We start from the raw sequence: 19,196 nt of genomic DNA, 5'->3' as shown, positions 1-19,196 counted from the left end.
ACAGAGTAAATTACTTCCCCCTCTCTCAGTCACTGAGACAAAAGGCAAGCTTTGCCAAAGTCTTTTCAACCCACTCCAGCATTCTTGCCTGGGAAATCCCATGGACAGAGGAGCCTGGCGTGCTGCAGTCCATAGGGTTGCAAACAGTCGGACACGACTGAGCGACAAAACAACAACAAACAAACTGAGAGATTAAGCTCTTTTACACTGAAGCCTGTAACTAAGCATGTCCAAGACCCCCCTACTCGACATAAAATAACAAGCAGTTTCTAACCAGGGGCAAGATATTTGAAACCTGAAGCATTCTCATGATCACAATGAGTAACCAAACTCCATAGCTTGAGAAATTGTTAGAACCCTCAGATCTCTTTCTTTGAGAACATGAGCCTGTGAAAATACCTAACTTTGATCCAGTTTGGCTTTCTCCTCCTTCCCAGTTCACTGAACATCACACAACAGCGATTGCCAGGGCAGCACAATGCTAAATCTGGGTGATTGAGAAACTGCTCTAGGGACAGCACATCAAGAGGCTCCCTCGGGATCTTCCATTCTTTAGTACAGAGCAAGCAGTTAGTTCTGGCTCCTTTATTTAGATGATTCCGTGTTTTACTGAACCTCCTGGAGACTATCTTCTCCATGAAAAGATTATACTATGCATTTTCAACATCAAAAGTATCAGAATTCGAGTAACTGATTTAGACAAAAGTCAGCCTCTTTGCAAGGGTGAAACTTGCCCCATCTGCAGCATTCAGAAGAGACTCAAGTTAGAGCAGGGACAGGGGCCAGTCTGAAGAGCAGAGGCTTTGCAATCAGGAATTATATGGCCCCCTTGCACCCTTTCACTGACTACCTGTAAACACGTTTTTTTTTTTCACCTGTGAGGTTGTTTGAACAAAGTTTAAAGGTGCCAGGCCCACCAGTGTTTCCTAATAGGAGGGGCTTCTTTTCCTTTTTTCTTGCTACACCAAATGCTTGTATTATAGGACTTTCAAGTGGTTCATTTATGAAAGAGGTGCTGTGGCAGACCAAACGCTATGGTTCCCACACTCTACCACTTGTGCTGAGAGCTAAACGTGGACCAGACTCTTGCCCCGCCAACTGGCTCTGGAGGCCTACCGGCTGTGTGCAGTGAGTGCCATGTTGGGAGACCTCAACAGATCCTAATTTGGGGCAAGATTGAGGGCAGAAGAGGGGGCAACAGAGGATGAGATGGTTGGATAGCATTACCGACTCAGTGGACATGAGCTTGGGCAAACTCTGGAAGATAGTGAAGGACAGGGAAGCCAGGCATGCTGCAGTCTACGGGGTTGCAAAGTGTTGGGCACAACTGAGCGACTGAACAAACTGGTAAGGATCTAGGGGGCCCACCATCCCACCCACAGCCACAGGGAAAGAATTCTGTCAACAATGCAAGCGAGTTTGGAGTGACTTACTCTCAGGTCATCTGATGAGAATGCAACCAAGTTGACACCTGTTGCAGCCTTATCAGATCCTGAGCTGAAGACCCAGCCACATTGCACCTAGATGGAAACTGAAATCAATTTATTGTAAGCCATTAAATCTGTGGTAATTTCATTAAACAGCAATATATAATAATGAAGGTGCTATCATCTTTCACTACCTACTTTAGTAGCTTCCCAGTAACTAGGTTAATTGCTGGCAAAATCACCCGGACTATCCCAAAGCAAATTTAACTGTAGTATAAAAGGTTTGACCCACAGAATATACCTTGCCCAAGTAACAATTTGTCTTTAAAACTTTGATATATGGGAGTTCCCTGGTGGCCTAGTGGCTAACATTCTGGGCTTTCACTGCTATGGCCCTGGTTCAATCCCTAGGTCGGGGAACTGAAATCCCGCAAGCAGAGTGGTACAAAAGAAAACAAAAACAAAAAAAAACCATTGGTATGAATTATACCTCTTGGTTTCCTCATAAGTATATAAACAATTCTGTGAAATAAAGTAACGTTAAGTTTATGTGTTAGTCACTCACTCATGTCCATCTCTTTGCAACCCCATGGACTGTAGCCTGCCAGGCTCCTCGGTCCATAGTATTCTCCAGGTAAGAATACTGGAGTGGGTTACCATTCCCTTCTCCAAGGGATCTTCCTGACCCAGGGACTGAATCCAGGTCTCCTGCATTGCAGGCAGATTCTTTACCATCTGAACTACCAGGGAAGTCCTTAACAGAAAGTTTGGAGACTCACAGTCAAGTGACTCACATAGCTAACATAGGACCAGAAATTAGAGAACCCAGGTCTGATCCCAATGCCAAAATCTATCTCCGAACAATTTTTAGTTTCTCTAAAGTCTCAGTGGTGCTTCCCATATGTACATAGACAACAGTAATAACAACACTGTAGTCATTGAATCATTGGAGAACTTTTGTCCTTTATTGTTAAAATCACCTCATCGCACGTATCAGTTAAAATGTCTTTTATAGTCAGTCTCTGGATTAATGATGGTTCAACTTAATTTTTTGACTTTATGATCGTGCAAGAGACATGCTTTCAGTAGAAATCAGGCTTGGAATTTTGATCTCTTCCCAGGCTAGCAATACACAGTAGGATACTCTTGTGAGGCACTGGCAGCAGGGAGCCTTAGCAAACCACAGCTCCCAATCAGCCACATGATCCTGAGGCAAACTACCAGTATGTTTCGCCATTCTGGCTTCCACTTTCAGTGCAACATTCAATAAATCACATGAGACATTCAATATGTAATTAAAAATAGGCCTCGTGTTAGATCATTTTGCTAACTGTAAGCTAATATAAATGTTCTGAGTATGTTTAAGGTAGGCTAGGCTAAGCTATAATGTATGAAATGCATTTTAAAAATATTTATCTCACGTAGCATGCAGGATCTTTCCTTGCAGCTGACTCTGGCTGCTTGCTGCACAGGGGCTCAGCGGCTCTGCAGCATGTGGGATCTTAGTTCCCAACCTGTGTGCTCCTCACTCCCTCCCTTTCTCTCCCCCTGCCGCAAGGGGAATTCCTAACCACTGGACCACAGGAAGGAAAGTCACTTAAATGCATTTTTCACTTACAGTGGTTTCAACTTGTGTTTATTGAGGTGTAACCCTAAGGTAAGTAGAGAAGATCTGTATTTTAAAGTCTGTATTTCTTGGTAAAGAGGACTTTTTTCCTTCATGGCTTCTTACAATACTAAAGGCTTATACTGAGTAACACCTGTGCGGGCCAAAAGTATTAGTTATTCTTACTTAAGAACACCTTTCAAACAAAGCCACAAAACAGCCTCTTTTATTTTCTAATAAGACTAAATTTATTCAATACCCTAGTAAAAGTTTTGATTATAAGTATCCAACAGTATAAAAAGTACAAAACAGATTTGTAGATTTCTAATATATTAATACAAAGTGCATGACTACATACAGTACATCCTACAGGCAAAGAGAGGTGGAAGGGGGAAAGAAGACTGTGGTTGAGGTCTAGCAATAAATAAATAAATACAGAAGTAGAGATGATCCATATTATAGTATATTCTACCACCAATACTGCAGCCAAAATGTACAAAAAAAAATTTCAAAATAACTCAGGAGGAAGATGATAATGGCTGGGGTTCTTGTAATACACCTCAAAGTCTGCGGGAGCACTGACCCAACTCACTGTGTAGTCTGTGCATATGGTGGCTTGTAGTTTTTCCCAAAGGAAGAAATATAAAACTTTAAGTTTCAATTAAGAACTATAAAACTATAGGGTGCCCATAAAAAGTGGCTCACTCTCTTGTTATGTATACTATCCAATCTTTAAAATCCAGTTTTAAAAATAAGGACTGAGTCATGTTTTACCAGAGAGGCAAACGATGCTTCCTCATTATGAAAACAGGTGATATATTTTTCCTGTACTTTTAGAAAAGAGGCAATAGATAGTACTTTGGTTTGGGTTCAAGTAAAAGGCTTTTAATGAAGGTTTTAGAATGGAAGAGCTCCACATTTAGGATGTATCATCTAACACCTCAATGTTCAGAAAGCCTGACTAAAAGAAGCCAAACCAAAACCAACCCACTCAGCATTAACACACACCTCTTTTCTTTTAGTAGAATTTTACTTTAATATAGAATGAAAAAAAAAAAATCCCAAAACCCTAACAGGTTAAAACAAGTCAAACAACCATTCTACACAGATAAAACCTTCACAAAGGTCAACTGAAGAAATCCAGAGCTAAAACTGAATTGTGCAGATTTTCAGTGAAGTCACCAGTCACGTAACACAAACAAATTATTTACACACTTGCAAGCCCTCTAAGAAACGTGCCCCAAGAAGCATTAACCTTTGTTTTTCTCGTGTGCCATCCTCAAGACTTGCATTGTTATTTTTCAGATAATCTAACATTTTTAATAGAGAATGTTCTCTACCAAGTGGTAATGCTTTGGTACTATTCATATAGGATTGCTGATCCCAAAGACTTGACATTTCCCCAAGAGGAACTTTAATTCTGCTTTAAGTTTTGATTCTGCTTTTTAAGTTTCATATAAATTAAAATCTGTATCAAATATCAATATGGAGGGAGGTGACACAGGATGCAACATATACAGTCAAGTTACCTCTGCATATTTAGAAATTACTCCTTCAAGATATTCGCACCAGAGAGCTGCCTGTCCTGCTTAATATTCAGTAGTACAGGTTTGAATCACCAGAACCTCGGCAAGACCTTAATATTTCAGTTATTAACAACTACCTCTAGGGGCAAGTCCATGTTTACTGAGTTATGACAAATTTATTATAATGAAGGAAAACAAGTGTAGCCAGCCATCTTAAAAAATGCCCCAACCACTGCTTCTCAAAATAGAAAGACTAAAACTACATAAGTTTATCATACAACAAATCCCATCTCTGTCCCCTGAAAATTCCCCTAATTTCATTCATTAGAAGGGGATTTTTAAAAAAGACTTAAAGAGCACTTTACAGCAGCATTCAGCTTTCCTATGAAATACTCAGCATCTTAAATATTATGTACACTTCTTTTTTATCTCTTAGTAAGCTTCACTGGCTTCAGAGTTTGTGGAACTGGAGGAAAAATAACCCATTCAAAACTATTCTACAAATCCATCTTTTGGCAGAATAGCAGGTATCCAAATTAAAAACAGGAGGGTCATTTTGTTGCTTTGTTTTCCAAAATTTAAATCGTTTTTGCTCCCCTTCTACATAAAGCTTAGTCACCACTCCTGAGTGGAGATAGGCAGAGGCTCTGGCCCCTGCTCCTCCGGCTTCTCAGCAGCTGCTTTCTTATTGCTGCAGCAAGGCTTGAATAGATGTGTGTCGATGAGGACTTCCCCAAAACGGCCCTTATAGATAATGCCACAGCATATTTTCTGTCTAAAAGAAAAAACGGAGAGAGAACAAAATATATCAATAAGGCAGAATAAGAATACAAAAAAAAAAAGAACAACCCACCAATCATTATACTGGTTTAATGGTGGCTCAGATGGTTAAGAACCTGCCTGCACTGTGGGAGACTTGGGTTCAATCCATGAGTTGGGAAGATCCTCTGGAGAAGGAACTGGCAACCCACTCCAGTATTCTTGCCCGGAGAATCCCATGGACAGAGGAGCCTGGCGGGCTACAGTCCATGGAGTAGCCAAGAGGTGGACAGGAATGAGCAACTAACGTACACGCATACACACCAATCATTATAACTAGTAGAACATTATAACTAGTTAGAACATTATAACTAGTTATTCTACTATAACTAGTAGAATGAGCCACTAACATACACACATACACACCAAACATTATAACTAGGAGAATATGATCAAAGAAAGGTTCTACAGCCACAATCTTATCAAATTTCTAACGAATGGTCTCCTACAGTGACCTCAATTTGCCAGGTAACGGGAATTACCCAAGCCCCCTTAAATCCCACACTGAGTGAGTGAGTGAAGGTCACTCAGTCATATGTGACTCTTGTGATCCCATGGACTGTGTAGTCCATGGAATTCTCCAGGCCAGAATACTGGAGTGGGTAGCCTTTCCCTTCTCTAGCGGATCTTCCCAACTCAGGGATCAAACCCAGGTCTCCCACATTGCAGGCGGATTCTTTACCAGCTGAGCCACGAGGAAAGCCCAAATCCCACACTGAATCTTAATAAATATTAAGGGGGAGAAGGTATTCCTCAGTTTCAGAGGCTGTTCCTAAAGTTATTAACTGTTTCCTCCAAAAGTCACCACATCTTAAAGAAAAATAGCCACCATGAACAGGCTGATACAGCTGGCGGTTTTAATATTGATCAGACAAAAAATATATACACATAGTATCAAATACACATAAAGGCATACAAAAATGACAACACAGCAAATCACTCATGGATCATACACTCTTAAGGAAAAAAATGATTACTTCCTATGAAATCCCCCTGTATGCTCTTCTCAATCCCACTCCACTCAATCTCATCCTCTCTTTAAAATTTTAGGTTTATCACTCCCCTTTTTCTTTGTATACATGTTTGCATCTCTAAACATATTGCTTGTTATCTCATATATGTAACATATAAAATAAAAATAGATACAGAAATGCACATATATGGAATCATACTGTATGCTGCAATTTTTTTCCTCAACAATAACTGAGGTTCAAATATACTGTACTATTAGAGCTTTTTTTCATTTTAACATATGTACGGTATTCCACCATGTGAATATACCACAGTTTGCAGACTCCTTTTTAAAACTTTTTATTCCACATTAAGGTACAACCGATTAACACTGTTGTGATAGTTTAGGTGAACACTGTTCTTCTGATGGGACCATTTTTGCTATTGCAAACACGCTGCACATATCAGTGCACATGTCTGAAGGTAATGTTGCTGAAATATAGGAACGGGACCATGTTCGATTTTACCTGAAAATACAAAGTATTTATCAGTGTGGTTGACTTCTATTCCTATTTTGCTAAAGGTTTTATTTTAAACCTTGAAGTTCAAATTTATCAAATATCTTCAATACACCACTAATACGACAGGCATTTTCCCCTCTCCTTTAGGAACTGTCAAATTATGTTAGTTGGCTTTCTAATGCTTAAAACAATCTCACATCCCTAGAATAAATCTAATATGCTTATGATAAACTGTTTATAACATATCAAAGGTATATTAGCCTCACAGAATGCTTGGCGCCTAGGCCTTATTTGATCCATAATCTGGAAAGCCAGTGCAAGATCAGATTCGTTTCTGGAACATTCAGTAGGACTTGTCTATCTCAGCCTGGGGTTTTTTGTGGGAAGGCTTCTGACCTCTGAATCCATTTTCTTTATTATGTGACTCTTCAAGTCTTGGCACAGTTTCGGTAAACTGTCTTTTTCTACTAATGTATCCACTTCACCTGTATGTTCAAATTTACTGGCATAAAGTTGTTTATAATATCCTTTGTCTCCTAAACCTGTTTGTCTAGAGTTGAATATCACTTTCTTATCCAAGAAATAACAAGGGACTATCTCTTTTTCTTGATCTGTAGAGACTTCTTTGGTCATCTTTTTCAAGAACCAACTCTTGGCTTTACTGATACTACTCCTTCATATTGGTTTTCTATTCCATTTATTCCTACTTCTATCTTTAGGATTTCCTTGCTTTTATTTTTCTTTATTAATCTGTAAACTGGATATATATCACTTCGTTTATTTTAAATCTTTGTGTTAAAAGAAAGTACTAAAAGCAACTTTTCTTCTATTTACCTCTTTAACTTCATATCACACATTTTGATTTGTGGTATTTTTCAGTTATTTTTTAGTTATAAGGATGTTCTATGTACCCCAATGTTCATCGCAGCACTGTTTATAATAGCCAGGACATGGAAACAACCTAGATGTCCATCAGCAGATGAATGGATAAGAAAGCTGTGGTACATATACACAATGGAGTATTACTCAGCCGTTAAAAAGAATTCATTTGAATCAGTTCTGTTGAGATGGATGAAACTGGAGCCGATTATACAGAGTGAAGTAAGCCAGAAAGAAAAACACCAATACAGTATACTAACACATATATATGGAATTTAGGAAGATGGCAATGACGACCCTGTATGCAAGACAGGGAAAGAGACACAGATGTGTATAACGGACTTTTGGACTCAGAGGGAGAGGGAGAGGGTGGGATGATTTGGGAGAATGACATTCTAACATGTATACTATCATGTGAATTGAATCGCCAGTCTATGTCTGACGCAGGATGCAGCATGCTTGGGGCTGGTGCATGGGGATGACCCAGAAAGAGGTGATGGGGAGGGAGGTGGGAGGGGGGTTCATGTTTGAGAATGCATGTAAGAATTAAAGATTTTAAAATTTAAAAAAAAATAAAAATAAATAAAATTGACTAAAAAAAAAAAAAAAAAGGATGTTCTAACTTACACTTTCTTCTTGACCCAAGGTTTCTCAATTTACAAATATATAGAAGTTTTCTTCATTTTATCTTGCTAGGTATATGTGTAAATTCTTGGTCTTTCTCTTCTTCTCTGGAGGTTTTACATTCTTATTTTTATTCCTCTAGTGGTTATACAGTTCATTCATCAAACTTTAAAGTTATTCAATATTTTTTCTCAACAATACAAAGATATTATGACATTTTAACTCCCATTACTCCTACTACTTTGATCTGCATGCTATTGTTGTCATGTACGGGCTTCCCAGGTGTGCTAGTGGTGAAGAACCCGGCTGCCAACACAGGATACCTAAGTGACATAAGTTCAACCCCTGGAGAAGGGCACGGCAACCCACTCCAGTATTCTTGCCTGGGAGAATTATCCCCCAGCTATTATCTCTGGGGCCACTGAAGGTGTTAAATCTATGGTTTTATGGCATCCTTTGTTCATGCTGAGAACTCAGCTTGTGTGTCTGGTGTTCCTCTGAAAATAAAGTCTTTATTTTCTTCACTAACTGTTTTGCCTCCCATGTTCCATAGTTTGCTTATAATGTGTCATATGGGTGAATTTTCCTCACCCATATGATAACTGCTTATTACCTTGCTTTTAACTTGTTAGTCTTCCCAAATCTGTGAACTAGAAAATCCTTAACCACTTTCTCTTTCAATATTCTCTCTTTCCTAGTCTATTATCTCTTTTTTGACTTTGGGGTTTCTCATTCACATGACATCTGGCCTCTGGTTATTCCTTATTAGGGGCTTCCCAGGCCGCTACGGGGTAAAGAATCCACCTGCCAATGCAGGGGCCGCAGGAGTCACAAGTTTGATACCTGTGGTCGAGAAGATCCCCTAGAGGAGGAAATGACAACCCACTCCAGTATTTTTGCCAAGGTAATCCCATGGACAGAGAAGCCTGGCAGGCTACAGTCCATGGCGGTCACAAAGAGTCAGACATGACTGAGTGACTGAGCATGCATATATATTCCTCATCAACTTGTCTACTTGTTAACGCCATTTTTAAAGACATAAAAATATATATATACTTCTAGTCTTTTTACTTTTTTTCAGTGGGAGAGTTGGTCACATTGAATACCTAAGTATACTCCATTATAGCAAGTTTAGATTCCTTAACATGGTTTTTATTTTAAACCAATTTTAATAGGAAAAACACACAAAATCCAAACTCTCAGCTCCATTCTTGCCTAATCCACCTCCAACCACACATGCTGCCAGCGGTTTGCCAAATGCCATATAATTGCTAAGGAAGTGGGAAACGGTGGCCTGTAATTAAGAAGGTTTGCTGGTTAGAGAGATATTTTCTGTTGCTTTTACCTTTTCCAGTATGTGAGATCTAAAAAGGAAAACACTGGCGTTCTGTTGGAGCCAGAAGCCATCTCTGTATCTGAGCCATCATCTGACTGGTTACTGTAACAGGGAGACTGAGCTGGAGAGGCACTTGAAGTTGTACTGTGAGCATCAGAATCTGAAGTAAAGAGAAAACAAAAATGATAATTTCGTTATATGCCCTCGCAACTAAGCCTCAGCATAAAACACAGTGAATGAGATAGTCAAAAATGGAAAAAAATTATTTTCTATTCTACTGTATTTGTACTGAAGTGTATCTAAAAGAAAATGAGCTTCTGGTAAGACTAAGAGTAGACATGCTTTCCTCTCTTCCATATAAAACAAAACTAACGACTCCAAAAGTTGGCAACAGCTAGAGGCCTTAACACTTAAGGAAGGATGTGGAGGTTAGCACCCTAGCTTTTATGGGTTTTATTTTTGCCTTATAAACCCCAGTCTTGAAGCTGAAGAAGCCAGTAATTCAGAAAAGCCAGTGGGTACACACAGAGACACACACGCACACATACCCCCAACAAAAGTCGGCCCTCTCTAGCCAGAGAGGGGCAGTCTAGCAAGACAGGAAATCTTTACAACACAATAATCACTTTACTGCAGCCAAACAGAAAAAACAGGTCCCTACTCCCACCGACCCTAGCAAAGGCCACCTGGAAAGCCTAGATTTCCATCCTATCAAGAATGTTATGAGGCCTCCCCAACACCTTCACCAGGGTGATGGCAGTGACAGCCTACTAAAGAGTCTGGGCTTTCACCATGGCCCACCAAGAACAGGAGGACCCCAGCCACGTGGAGCCTTAATTCCCATCCCAGCCCCACCCAGCTGCAGTCAGGAGCCACTCCCACTTCAGATATCTATAGAGGTTGGGTGGGGAATCTGACTTTAACGCCACCTGGCAGTAACAAGGCTGTGCCCCTCTCCCATTTCCCCCTCTGACCAAAAAAAAAAAAAAAGCCAGTTAAAACAGAAGGTTTAAATAAAACTCAGAGTCTCATCACACAATTTTTGAATGTCTAGGTTTCAATTTTTAAAAAAAATCACATCATATCCAGAACCAGGGAGATCTCAAATTGAATGAAAAGTCAAGTATATATTAATGCCAAGATGACAGAGATGTTATAATTATCTGACAGATTTTAAAGCAGCCATGACAAAAATGCTTCAGTGAGCCTTTACAAACAAGCTTAAAATAAATGGAAACATAAACTCAATAAGCAGGTCTCAGTTTAAAAAAAAAAAAAAAAGCTATAAAGAATCAAGGAACTAAAATCCAAACTGAAAAAAACACAATAAATGACAGGAGAGTGGACAGGCTCTACAGCAGAATGGAGGGGACAGAGTTAACAATCAGTGAATTGGAAGAAAGAACAGAAATCAGCCAACCCGTACAACACTAAGAAAACAAATGAAGAGCCTTAAGAGACCTGCGTAACTACGATAAAAAATCTTCATCCATGTGACTGCAGTCCTGAAGGAAGAGGACAAAGAAGGTGCAGGTAAAAAAGTACTCAAATACAGTGGCAGAAAATGTGCTAAACTTGGCAAGAGACAAACCTACAGATTTAAGATGAGCAAACGTCACACAGGATATACCCAAAGAAACCAATGCCAAAGTGCAAGTGTTAGTCACCCAGTCGTGTCTGACTGTTTGTGACCCCGTGGACTGCAGCCCACAGGCTCCTCTGTCCATGGGATTCTCCAGGCAAGAATACTGGAATGGGTAACCATTCCCTTCTCCAGGGATCTTCCCAAACCAGGGATCAAACCTGGGTCTCCTGCACTGCAGGGCAGGTTCTTTACCGTCTTTGCCATAAAACACACTATAATTATTAAACTCCCGAAAACTGAAGAAAGAGAGAAAAATCTTGAAAGCATCCAAAGAAAAATGAAACCCTACCTATAAAGCAAAAACAATAGATTCTAACTTAGTAAGGAATAAAGGCAGTTAATCAGATACAAGCTACACATGATTTAGTATTTTTGCCCTCAGAAGCTATCACATACATTTACAAACCAGAATATAAATATTTTGATTAATAGTCACTGAGCTATAAAGCCATCCTACTGCTATTCCCAGAACAGAAATATCAGACAGGGGCTGAGTCTACTACACACCTCACCTTTATCTGCAGACTCCCCCCCTCCCAGGACAGGTGGATAGAACAATCCTCCAATTTAGAGGACCAATCAAATATTCATGAAGTATCCACTAGACAACAAACCCTGTGTCACATCCTGCATGGGGAGAAACAAGACTGAAGAAAGCTGTTTTGGACAGTGCTCACAAGTGTTTTCTATTAACAAAATTTTACATAAAATTACATTTAATATTAAGTATCTAAAACAAAGAAAGCACCATTGGTGTTTTTAATATGTTCATTTACTTCCAATCTATGAATAGCTTAAACTCCATGGAAAAAAACAACCAAGCAAAATTCTTAAGAACAGCAAGCTTCACATAAAAAAGAACAAAATAATACCATTTGCAACAACATGGATACAACTAGAGACTATCATACTAAGTGAAATAAGTCAGATAGAGAAAGACAAATACCACATGATAACACTTATACACGGAATCTAAAACATGACACAAATGAGCCTATGAAACAGAAGGAGAATCACGGACATAGAGAAGAGACTTGTGGTTGCCAAGGCGGGGAGGCTGGGGTGGGATGAAGTGGAGGGTGAGCTTAGCAGATGGAAGCTTTTACACATAGAATGGATAAACAACAAGGTCCTGCTGTATAGCACAGAGAAATATATTCAATATCTTATGATAAACCATAATGGTAAAATATATTTTTTTAATGTAAAAAAAAAAAATAGCAGGCTTTAAAGGAGTAAGGCTATGGGAATACTTAAAAGACTTCCCTAACAATTAACAGCAATAGCAGTGCTATGCTTCTGAAGAAAATGTACTATCCTAGTAAGTGCTTAATATCTATGAACCATTTGAAATTGCAGTTATATTTGTCCATTTCTAACTATAAAAGTGGCAAATTTTTTATATGGCTTAATCTAATAATACCTGGGACAACAGGATACAATTAACTACACACAGAAATGCAGTTGTCTTCTAGAATGTAAATCTGGAAATTCTTCAAAGAACTGAAACTTTTAAAATCTTAAACATTAGGTAGGATTTGGAAATGCCATCCCCCACATGGGATAGACGGGGATGACGAGCAAAGTGATGGACACAGAATACACCATGCACAGTAAGGGAACTGGCCTTACCCTAAAGGAGACACCCCAAGACCTGCTAGGCAGTTTCAATTTTATTCTACAGCAACCAGAATCATGGCAGATTTTAGGAAAAATGACACACACACAAAAAAAGGCTAACATTTCTAGAGGAATTTATTTTTGTTTTGTTTTACAAAAGCCCTTTTTACTTGCTTATCCTCACTTCTCTTGATTAGGAAACTGTGGTTTAATGTTAAGCAACACCAGGGTCATATATTTGTTCAAGAACTCAAATCCCAATCTTCAAGCCTTAGATCCAATGCCTTTCCAATATATCACAAAGGAAAGAACATCCTAAGAAGAGGAATACATGTCAGGTACACACAAGATGCACAGAAGTAAATATGTAACAAGGGGCAGAGAAACCATTTAGTGGGTGATGTATAAAAATTCAAATATCTCAAAACTCTTACACTGCACACAGCTGCTAGCAATTCACAATGCACCTAGAAAATCTTGTTTCACTGAGTCTCCAAACCCATTAATTTTCAATCTCCAACCCCTCCACAACATAGCTTTATCACAAAAATCTAAAATTACACTGGACATATTCCCTTAGGTAAGGCAAAAGTTAGGTGTCACCTTCCCTATAATTAAAGATGCTAAGAATATACATACAAACTTTCCATTTCTCTACTCCTCAAATGATAAGAAAATTACTGTTTTCCAAACGTTCACTAAAACATTTTCTGAGAATAAAGGGTAGAGTCAGTTTTTATTTGCCCCTTGGTGATAGCTGGTTAAGAAAGAAACATCTATGATTAAAATACACATGTATTTGATGTTGCCTAAATATTTTACTACCAATGTATTATAAAAGTTTACCCAAAGATTAAATATATATTAATTAAATATATAATTAATTAAATTAAATATATTTTCAAAATAACTATGGACTAGTAGCACCAACAACTTACTAGTAACACCAGCTTAGAGCATGGAGTTAGTAGCAGATCTGGAAAGACTTTGGGGTCCTGGGGCATAAGCTATGCTATCCAAAAGAGCACGATGATTGCGTAGAAAGGGCACAGGGTTTTGAGATTAGATAAACCCCAGGTCAAGTTCATCTCTACTACTTATTAAGTGACCCCAGATCAAGGTGAAACCACTACCTTGTACTTCCTATCCTAATCTCTAAAACTGATATCACTGGGATAATTGTAAAGTGCTTGGTATATATAGCAAAATGCTCAAGAGATGATAGTTTTCCTTCCTTCCTTTCCTTCTGTCTGATCAGTAAATTTAACTGTCTTTCTCCATTACTCTAAAACAAACATTGATTGATAATATTTTGTCTAACAATGCCCTACGGATCTTTTTTTTAGCGACACCTCATGCCCCATATAACGGTGTTCTAACCATTAGACCTCCAGGGAAGTCCCCATATCTTTTTTAATCCTGAAAACTCCAATATAGGTCCACCCACAATTCTGAAAAGGTTCTCAAAACAAACGTTTATCTCTAACCCATTTGGCCACAAAATCTGGCCTGATCTGGGCCATAATCAGGTGGGCAAACATGACTAGTTTATTTACAGTTAGTTTATTCCACCGATATAAATATGTCTACATTTCTCCTGCAGAAACACTATTGTGCTTGACTCAATAGTACTGCCTCAAATCCCCTGGGGGTAATAACATTATATTCAGTGGATTTCCTTTTCAAAATTTAAATTACTAAATACAGAAGTACTACAACAGGTCCCGTGCCCCCAGTGACTTCCCATAAAAGTAGATGAACTTATTATTAATTTATCATTTCTTTCCCATCCTCTGACCCAACACACCAAGCCCCTTTAAACCTAAAAATCTTGAGGCTGCAATATGTGAGTTATGATTTCCAAAATTACTCTCCAGAAAACCTGGGTTTTAGTCTTAAGTTGCCCACTAATTATTTACATACCTTTCTGCATGTCTTCAGGCCTCAATCTCCTTAAGGGTAAAAATCAAGTAAACAAACTTGAAACATTAATGTTCTAGAAAAGATGTCAATACAGAGATGAGAATGGTCCAAGTGTTCTGAGTACAGTTTGAAGAAGTGGCTAATGAAAGTACTTTTAAGACATCAAAATCAAAGATAAAGTTCCAAGATTTCCTAGAAATAAAATATCTCTACCAGTCAACATTGCCTCCCACTCTTTTTTAAAAAAGCAACAAAAGAAAAAATGGTCTACATATGCCATGTGCCACCCGCAGACAAAAACAAAACATCCATTCTTAAATCCTCATGTCTCAATATCCAACTTACTGTGGCGTTTAAATTCCTTCTGCAGTTTACTGATCTGGTTACTTTTTATCCTGTTTCCAGATAGAGTTTTCACTTTCTTTGGTTTCAGTGTAGTCTTTAGACTGGGTCCTGCCCTTGCATCTACCACCTGGAAGAAAATACTGAATATTTAATACCATTTTAAAAATGACACCTCTGTACTCTCTTAGTTCAGATGAGTGCTTATTTGAAGGAGCCCAATTTGAGAACCATAGTTTTCTACTCAGTGTTTAAGAGCTCATGTGCACTTTGAATCATCACATGGTGTTAAAAACAGTTTATCTAGGGGTTTTTTTTTACTTTGAAGTAGTAACAGCAAGAGTAGCTGGACAAAAAATTTATATAGGTTTTATATACGGTGAAAATGAGCCAAGTAGGTTAAGAAAAACCAGACCTTACAACAATTAACATTCCCACTGGATGATGTCTGCAGTTTACAAAACGTTTTCATATACTTTTGATTCTAACTTCACCACAAGGCAGTAAGCAGTAATTTGTTATTCCAATTTTAGGGTACAGAAAACCAAGAGACATTAAACTATGTATTTTGCCTTATTTCACTAAACTAGTAAATAGGCAAAGGTAGGTAGGGAAGGCGCCCAGATTCATGCTTTATGCTCTTTTTACTACACACCCTTAAGCCTGAGGTCAGCCACATGCAGGCAATGGCATGTTCTCCCACAGCCCGGTAAGCCACTGGTCTAGCCCCATATGGTCTCATTTCTCATGTCTTCATTCACATTTACTATTTGCAGATTTCTGTCCTTATGTAATGGACAGAGGAGCCTGGTGGGTTATAGTCCGTGGGGTTGCAAAGAGTCAGACACAACTGAAGCGACTTAGCATGCATGTATCCTGATGTTGACATCACCTTCAAAATCACAATTTGGATCTTCCCCACATAAGCTATTCATTAAAGAAAAACTCACAATTTTAGAAGTTAACAGACACACAGAAACCTATTATAATAATGTAACATTGTCACCAAAGAATAGCTTACAAGGCTAGCATAAGAAAAAATGTAAAGAATAAATGCCTGCCTGCTTAAAAACAAGTATCTCTTATATAAATGTCATAAATCTTCTGAAAGCTAGCATATAGAAAAACAAATAACACTTATCAGTGTTGTTCTGGTCACTGAAAATATTTTCTGAAGAATTCTAGTGACATTATTAAGTGAAATGCAAATCTCAATTTAACATAGAGAATAAAAACAGCTTCTATTTTACTGAGTGATTACTAATTATTCTTAATATATATCATCTCATTCAGTTCTTACAACAGTTTTGTCACATGGCTATTAGCCTCTTTTGCACTTAATAAATAAATGTCACTGTCCAAAGTTCACAAGTAGTAAGTGGTAAAAAAGGAGGGTTTAAATCCAGTTCTGAATGTAAACTCATGTGCTCATTAGTACCAACATGAGTTAGGAAATCGGTGGTCCTAAGAGATGAAAAAAGGATTCATGTCTAATTAACTGGAGGAATTTCTGGGTTGAACCTAAAAATATGTTAAATGTACACTGTGAATCTCCAAAATGGGTAAATTCAATACAATACATGCCAAAATGTTAAATGATTATATCTAAGCAGCAACTAGTATTTTTCTTTATTTTTTTTTCAGACTTTTCTACCCCAGGAACATATTATTTCCTAAATTAAGGGAAAAACTAGTGTTACTTTAAATATAACAGAGGTACAACTGAAAAAGGGGAAAAGATAAACTCACATGATTCCAGTTTTTTTTTGATCCTGCTGGCAATTTCTTCCATCTTTTCACAAGCAGGACACAGGCATTACAGATATCTCCTGAACGAGTCTCATGTAACCTGATAAGAAAATGATCAAACCTTTACTCATCTCCTTTACATAAAAGAATTCATAGTACATTTCTTTTAGAAAAAACACTATTTATAGTTTACAGATGTTATTTCCAATTGTCTGGGGTGATCCAGTTCTACTGTTTCTGTAGAATATTTCAGAAGTCTAATTAACTTATATTTGCTGCAATTTGGTCATTTTAAAATAAAGAATGTTTTTTTAATTAAACAATGGTAACATTTAAGACCTAGAGAAGATCCTGGCCACCATGGTTTTAAACAATGATGTCCAATTAATCTTTCTTGAAATGTATAGATATGTAAGCAATAAAACGCTACCCTTTAAGTAAAATAATGTGCCATGATATTCTAGTTTCACAACAAACAAAACCAGAGAGGCACTGTAGTATTATTTTAATGAATGTATCTGCATAAGGGGAAATAAATGTATAGTTTCCAAGTTATTTTTTAATTGTTTCTCTGAGGAATTTTTCATTTACTATACATATTTCTATATTAAAAACATATACAGAAAAATACTAATAGCATTTATTATATATACAATCGGAAATAAAGCATTAAGAGAAAAATGTGACTTCAAATGGCAAGGTTGGTTGGTGGAGACTCTTTGACAACCTTCAAAATAAATACAGTCTAGGATTAATAATAACTAATCAACAGAATGTTTTGATAAGAAATACAGGGGTAAAATTAATTTCTAACATCAAAAATGGCTCAACATTAAGTATCTTGTTTCATCAAAGTATTTTTTGAAACGTAAATTCCATTTTATTAAGCAGAGGTTTACTGTCAAAAGAAAAAATAAAGAACAAAATTATAAAATAAAATTAATGTACCCTAACAGGTTTCAGGGCAGAACATTAAACCCTGTTAGGATCCTCAGTTAGAAAAACAATACAAAGTACTAGTGGAGGACAATTACTCTGAGAATAGGGGTTATTTTTTTAATCTCTTTATACATCTTGAAGTTAACAATGAAAGGTTCTATTATAACTTTTTTAAAATACATTTTTAATCGGTAGATAATTGCTTTACAATGTTGTTTTGGTTTCTACTGTACAACATGAATCAGCTATCAGTACACATGTATCTCCTCCCTTTTGAGCTTCCCTCTCAACTCCCCCATGATTTAGGGTTTCACAATAAACTTAGTAGTTCCTCATAATCTAGAAAAAAAAAAAGAAGGGTATGCTTTCAGTATTGTTTGGATTTAAGAGCAAGTGCCTTGAAACAACCTAGATTAGAATGAGTGATTTTAATTTTTATTGCACTGTTCCAATCCCTTTGCTTAGAAGTATTTCCTTATACTGTGATCTTTTTCACTCTAAAAATGGTACAAACATCACATGATCTTACCCAAAACAGCTCTGGAAATCCTTTTCATAGCGTTTACTGTCAGTGAATCGAGAACTGGAGGATTTAGCTCTGCAAATACAGCAGCCCTCTATACTTCGGTACATCTTTGGCTTGTGAAAACCAAACATCTTTTCTTCTGGGCAATAGCCTGTAAAGCCAAGGGAATTGACACAGCTTTGTTGAGGGCTATAACAAGAAACCATTAAAAGCAAGCTCTCTGCTCCACCCCTCCCCCTGCAACATGGTATTACATGACCAAGCCAGACAGGAGGGCTCTGGTGAAGACCTCTTGGATCTACCTCAATTCTTGGCACACGAGCATGCCAAGTGTCTAAAACAAACAGGACAGTTCAGATATATAACAAGGCTTCTCCCACCTCCTTCTACTATCCTGGCAAAAACTCACTCTAATACTACAGGAAGCAGGCATTTTCTAAAATTCAAGATGCTAAGAAGAGGACAGAGAAGCCTAGTGTGCTACAGTCCATGGGGTTGCAAAGAGTCAAATACAACTGAGTGACTGCCCAACAACAAAGTAGACAATACAACAAATTCTTTCTCTCCACTGTCCTGTGAAACACCAGGATCATACACAGTGGAGGACACATCCTAAAATTAAAGGTACCCCTTTTTACTCTGCATGTTTGCATTACTGTGATTCCCCTCTTGGAAAGTTCTGAGCATTTACCACAGGACTACAATTTGATACTAAGCACAGAAGTAACTCAATATGCATCAACCCACACTACTTTGCCCTATG

The 19,196-nt window shown here is 37.8% G+C and overlaps 1 protein-coding gene across 5 annotated transcripts in view; it reads right to left on the bottom strand.

Moving 5' to 3' along the window:
• Nucleotides 1-3,257: 3,257 nt before the first annotated feature.
• Nucleotides 3,258-19,196, bottom strand: part of SINHCAF (SIN3-HDAC complex associated factor) — a 29,337-nt gene continuing 13,398 nt past the window's right edge. For 4 of the 5 annotated variants that reach the window (XM_069581201.1, XM_069581202.1, XM_069581204.1 and 1 more), the window contains exons 2-6: nucleotides 18,437-18,584; nucleotides 16,969-17,068; nucleotides 15,223-15,349; nucleotides 9,699-9,849; nucleotides 3,258-5,334 (exon numbers count right to left, since the gene is read on the bottom strand). In XM_069581201.1, the coding sequence (XP_069437302.1) occupies nucleotides 5,175-5,334; nucleotides 9,699-9,849; nucleotides 15,223-15,349; nucleotides 16,969-17,068; nucleotides 18,437-18,564 (666 nt within the window). In that variant the 5' untranslated portion in view covers nucleotides 18,565-18,584 and the 3' untranslated portion in view covers nucleotides 3,258-5,174. Of the gene's footprint in view, nucleotides 5,335-6,783; nucleotides 6,857-9,698; nucleotides 9,850-15,222; nucleotides 15,350-16,968; nucleotides 17,069-18,436; nucleotides 18,585-19,196 lie in introns of those variants that run through there. The other variant, XM_069581200.1, reaches the window with a different exon arrangement.

This window comes from Ovis canadensis, chromosome 3 (assembly GCF_042477335.2).
Source record: "Ovis canadensis isolate MfBH-ARS-UI-01 breed Bighorn chromosome 3, ARS-UI_OviCan_v2, whole genome shotgun sequence".
Taxonomy (NCBI): Eukaryota; Metazoa; Chordata; class Mammalia; order Artiodactyla; family Bovidae; genus Ovis; species Ovis canadensis.
Note: the sequence above shows the minus strand (reverse complement) of the source record. Positions and strands in the feature narration are given on the sequence as shown.